The sequence below is a fragment of the Dicentrarchus labrax genome, unplaced genomic scaffold (genome assembly GCF_905237075.1).
Source record: "Dicentrarchus labrax unplaced genomic scaffold, dlabrax2021, whole genome shotgun sequence".
NCBI classification, from domain to species: domain Eukaryota; kingdom Metazoa; phylum Chordata; class Actinopteri; family Moronidae; genus Dicentrarchus; species Dicentrarchus labrax.
The window spans coordinates 1395853-1401343 of record NW_026136706.1 but is presented as its reverse complement, the minus strand read 5'-3'; the positions used below and the strand labels follow the sequence as shown (position 1 = coordinate 1401343).

Sequence of the window (5491 nt, the reverse complement as noted above, 5' to 3'; positions counted from 1 at the left end):
CAGAGTCCACAACACAGAGTCCAACACAGAGTCCACAACACAGAGTCCACAACACAGAGTCCAACACAGAGTCCACAACACAGAGTCCAACACAGAGTCCACAACACAGAGTCCAACACACAAAGCTAACATTAATGCTAAGCTACTGGAACATATTGTCTGATTGTGCTGTTAGCTGGATAATGTTTAGTGTTTTTATTCCTGATTATTATTTCTCTCTGTTGTTGTATTATTGTTAAATTATTCATGAGAGCAGTTTACATCATATAAATTATTGTTGGCTGCATTAGTGCAATTAGTTGTGTAATTACTGGTTACTTATTGTCTGCATTGATTAAATGTCTACATGATTTAACACTAAGAGCATTCATAGACACAGGAAACAAACATATTTTATATTCCATATTTATCACCAGTTAATGTTTGTTTTAATGCCGTTATTGATTAAACTGTTGTACTAGAGTCTGTTTACACTGGTGCTTTACATCAGAAACATCATAAACAAGTTGTCAACAACTAATTTTTGCTTAACATTTTGTTGATAATAATCTGAACTATATGGAGGCCCTGAAAGACAAGTTATTTCTTATTGATTTATTAGTGAAAACATATGAAATAATACTTTTAATTTAACTCTAAACACAACGTACATATTGTCTGTTAGCAAGTTCTGTAACTGTCACATGTTTATTTTGGCTAGAAATGTATTTTAATCGTCCGTAACACAAAATTAAAACTAGCCTGGAAGAAAACATGCTTTTAGTCCCGTTTACAACATCAGGTCGTGGTTGCCTGCAGCTTCTTCTGGTCGAAATGAGAGTTACAACAATAAACATACAGATAACGTTTCACTTGTTTAATGGACCAAAAACCAAAAACCAAAAGAAACTTGCCTTCTAGGGCTTCCGTAGTTCTTCTACTGTATTTGCAATGGAGGGATTTCACACTGTTGCTGCAGACAATCTCCCCAACTGTTTCTAATCTCTTACACAAACAACCACAAATATTTACCGACTCTCACAGATTCTTCCACGTTTTAATGTCCTGCTTCCTCTCCGCAGGGATCTCCATGCCGATTCCCGTGCTCGGACTCCGAGACCACTCCAAGGTCTTCAAAGATGGCAGCTGCCTGCTGACGGATAACAACTTTGTGCTGGTCGGCTCCTTAGTGGCGTTCTTCGTGCCCCTCACCATCATGGTGGTCACCTACTTCCTGACCATCAACGCGCTGCAGAACGAAGCCACACTCTGCTTGGACCAGCTGGTCCCACGCCCCAAATGGAGCACGACTTTCACCCTGAGCTTCTTACCGCAGACATCGCTGTCGTCAGAGAAACTCTTCAGGCGCTCCATAAGCCGTGAGGCCGGCGGCAGAGGGAGCAGCAGCGGGCTGGGAGGCACCCGCGGGAGCGTTTCCGGCTCACTGTTCGGACGCCGCACCATGCAGTCCATCAGCAACGAGCAGAAAGCGTCCAAAGTCCTCGGGGTGGTGTTTCTTCTCTTTGTGGTCATGTGGTGCCCGTTCTTCATCACCAACGTGCTGGTGGTGGTGTGCAACCCGGCGGTGTGCAACACAGGACTCATGGTAGGCCTGTTGAACGTTTTCGTCTGGGTGGGGTACTTGTCCTCCGCCGTGAACCCGTTGGTCTACACGCTGTTCAATAAAACATACCGAGCGGCGTTCCTGCGCTATGTTCGTTGCCAGTACCAGCCAGAGAAGAAGCCTCTCCAGCTCATACTGGTGAACACCATCCCGCCGCTGGCCTACAGCTCCACCCAGCTGCCCCTGGGCGACGTTGAGAAGATACGAAATGGAGATGCGCACTCTAGTGGCGAGGTGAAGGACTTCTCTTTACCCGGACAGGAAACGGAGAAGTGTCGGCCGGATAAAAGACACAGAGACAAGGACGAGAGCTGCGTATGAACAAACTCACAGATTGAATCAAACTGTGGTCACACGAGGATCGATGGTTTGAGGTTGAGGAAGTGCCAAAGACAAAGTGCCTACACCTTTTCCACCAAGAGGGCTGGTTCGGAGCCTAATCTGGAACCAGCTCTTGAAGCGCCAGATGGCCGTCTCCACTTCCTCCCACTGTACTAATGAACCAGAATATCTGGATACGGACGTTGCCATCTTTCTTCATTCGGAGTCTGTGCAGTAGTGATCGAGGTCGGCGCCATGGTATTGAGGTCAAACACCGGCCGACTCGATGGCGAACAGGACTCAGCTGTCAATCATGATGTGAAACCCTCCTTTTATATTCTTTAAAAACTAACTAAATCCAAACTGATGATAAAATGAACACTTCAGCGTGATAAGAACGACCCGGAATGACAGAAACCATCTTTATGAGCTATTCTGCAGTCAGCCACCAGGGGGAGACGGAGAGAGCTGTCATGTCATCCATCTTTAAATATGCCGTTGTGCAGCACCAACACTTAGCTGATCTGGAACCAAGAACAGGAGGGCGGCTTGTGGCCAGCTATGTATTTATTAGCTGTTATGTTAGCTAGGTAGCTAGCGGTTGGTCAGCTAACATTACCCAAACAGCCAGCCAGGTAGCGTAACCTTGGTAAAAACTGCTAACGTTAGAGATACAGTGACATAATGTCGTGGCTCTCCAACTCGTGGAAAATCAAACCGGTTCTTAGAAGATTCTTAATTGAAACCAGACCAGAACTAGGTTGGCGTTGGTGGAAAAGGTGTTCCCAGACCTGAACATTTAAAATATAGTTAAATCTTTGCATTGAGCTGAATTAACCATTTACCCACAAACCATTGCTTCATGGATTATTTCTGGTCTGTTTCAGATCCTTCTCCACGCAAATTAAATGAAATTCATTTAATTTCCCTCTTTTATCTTGTTTATCTTCCAGCCTGAGTAAGTTGAGACCAGGAGCAGGGAACGTCTGTGTAAAGGATGTGAGACACTACAGAAAGTGCCAGATTTACTCAAAAAACTTCTCATTATTTCATTTTCCACGGATGCTCGGCTGCAGTGACCTCGGCTACCCCCTCATTCTTCTGGCTCCCTGGCATCAGTCGGGGGGGCCTCTACCTCCCGTCACACCTTTGGGTGGATCAGCAGGGATTAGACTGGATTTCCTGCCACTTTATAAGATGTTTGTGTCAGGGAGGGAGATCCAGGTTGAGCCTGACTTCAGAGTCTCGCAGGTAAAGATGCCAAAATGGAGGATGGTAAAGCTCCTGCAGGAGAATAAATATGATGTCTGAAAACACTCTGCAGATACAGAGACAGCGTAAATAAATCTATATTTGTATTTTGTGCAGATATGTGAATAAATGTACATGATTGTTAAAATGTTTAGTGTTCTGATACGAGGATTGTAAAATGAGATTATATTGTAAAGGTCACTTTTAACCTTCTGTTGGCGGACGACTGGTGAACACATTGGTTGTTTCCAGAGGCATCGAGGTCTTTACACACTGTTAGTTAATTTAACTCCAAACAATTGTTGAAACCTTTAACTAACACAAACTCAATTTTGTAAAAAAGATGCGTGATTAAGCAGCTTTTAATATTAATGTTAATGACACTAATTTAAGATTTTCTGGGGTATTTTGTTTTCACAGCACAAATAGAAATTTAAAAACTAACTCTGTCACTTTAAAAAAGAACGTTTTTTAAGTTTACAAAATTGAGTTATTTTTTCCTAAAAATGTTCGATGTGATTAGTTTCACCAATTTTTTGAGTTAAATTAACGTATCTGGTTTTACAGTTCACGGTGGAACAAATGCCACTTTTTGTCAAAAATGTGAATAGAAATCTGATTGCACACATACGTATCGATAGAAATGCAACAATGTGACATCCAGGAGGTTGATTGATGAACGCAGCAACATAAATTCAACCAACCTCTGTCAATTCTGCACAACCTTCCAGTTTTGTTCAATCGCCGCAACTTTTGTTCATGTTTGACATTTGATAGATAGATAGATGATAGATAGATAGATACTTTATTTATCCCGAGGGAAATTTGATAGTTTCCTGCACAAATTGTTGATGTTTCATTGCAAAAAATTGCAGTGAATCACAGTTTTTTAGAAAAGTTGCTGTGATATTTAAGCTGCACAAAGCCGGAGAATTCCAGGAAGGACTGCGATGGTACGGTTTTTTTAGATGCACATAAAAGCTAAAACATCCTCAACTTTTCAGCACAAGACGCAGAGTTACACCACTCGTCAATGTCACACATGGCCCAGACTGCCAATCAAATCAATAGGCTTTACTATAGCCCTGCCCCCAACGCTGTATATGTCAGCTAGCCGTTGGACTGAGAGCGCCACAGGGCTGTTGGGCTTGAATCCTTTTTATTTTTTTGTTCATCATATTTGACGGTGTCGTTGTTTTCCTTACATACTTTGACAAGCTGTTGTGGCCGCTGTGTGATCGCCCGCTAACCCTGAGGAGAGGCTGGAGCAAAAAGGGGCAGGGCTTAGGAAGGTTAAATTGCGGACTACAGGTACAGTGCTTTTTGCTGCGGTACCACATTCGGCCACTCTCATTAAAGAAAGGGATAAAGAAAAACAATATCTCGTACGCTGATGTTTCCTCTAAATGTTAAAGAGGACTTCACCTCTAAGATGCCAAACATCCATTTACAGGATGGAGCTTGTGAAGGGTTTATAGTTTTACTAGGTAATAACCTTTTAATAATAATGTTACATTTTTATACTATAAATGACTTCAGTGTGAACTTTGGGAGCAGTGGCTGCAGAAGGCTAAAGCTAGCTCAGGCTGCACTAAAGGAAGAGATGCTCGTTGCACTAAACGTGGTCCGGACCTCGAGCTGTTATGTGAAGAAATAAAAGAGATGTTCAGCCGAAGCACGCAGCAGGGAGGATATTTATCGCCAACACAGCTGTTATTTACAACAGCAGGTGAGAGGAGTCAGACAACAGACGCTGCTGTAAACAACAGTAATGAAGTAAGAGACGTATTAGCTCAGCAGGCGGCTGCTTTTAGCAACCTGCGTTTACACAGGAAGGTTCAGCAGATGATGTGACGGCCATCCACCTTCCTGCTGATGTAGCTCTGGATCCACAACCGAACTCTTATTTGAAACTCAACCTGCGTTTAAACAGAAGTTTGTTTCTGTCCATGAACTGGTGTCTGTTCTGGAGTTTGATGTTTGATGGTTTCTTTTCTATGTCACCTGTGTGGAACAGCAGGTTTCTGTCTCCTGCTTTCAAATCAAGTAAAACCTGGAGATGAAGCGTTTCCTGTGTAAGAGTTTTATTTATTAGTCTTCAGGGTCGAGTCCTGCAACCGTGTCTGTAATGGGTAAATAATATATTCATATAAAGTCACAGGGAAGGATGAATTAATTGCGAGCGGGCTGAAATCAGCAATGAAACCGACTGCAGGTTATGTAACATTTGAATCAGTGAAATACCATCAGGCCTAATCAGCCGCCAGGATTGTCTGTTATTGTGAAAGCCGCAGGCTCACACATCCTCTCTGAGGA

At 43.0% G+C, this 5491-nt stretch overlaps 1 protein-coding gene across 1 annotated transcript in view; it reads left to right on the top strand.

Annotated features, from left to right (window-relative positions):
• The window catches only part of LOC127365131 (5-hydroxytryptamine receptor 2A-like), a 42616-nt gene extending 37372 nt beyond the window's left edge, over window positions 1-5244 (top strand). The window contains exon 3 of the mRNA XM_051402902.1: window positions 1062-5244. Within this exon, the coding sequence (XP_051258862.1) occupies window positions 1062-1924 (863 nt within the window). The 3' untranslated portion in view covers window positions 1925-5244. The remainder of the gene's footprint in view (window positions 1-1061) is intronic.
• The last annotated feature ends 247 nt before the right edge of the window (window positions 5245-5491 follow it).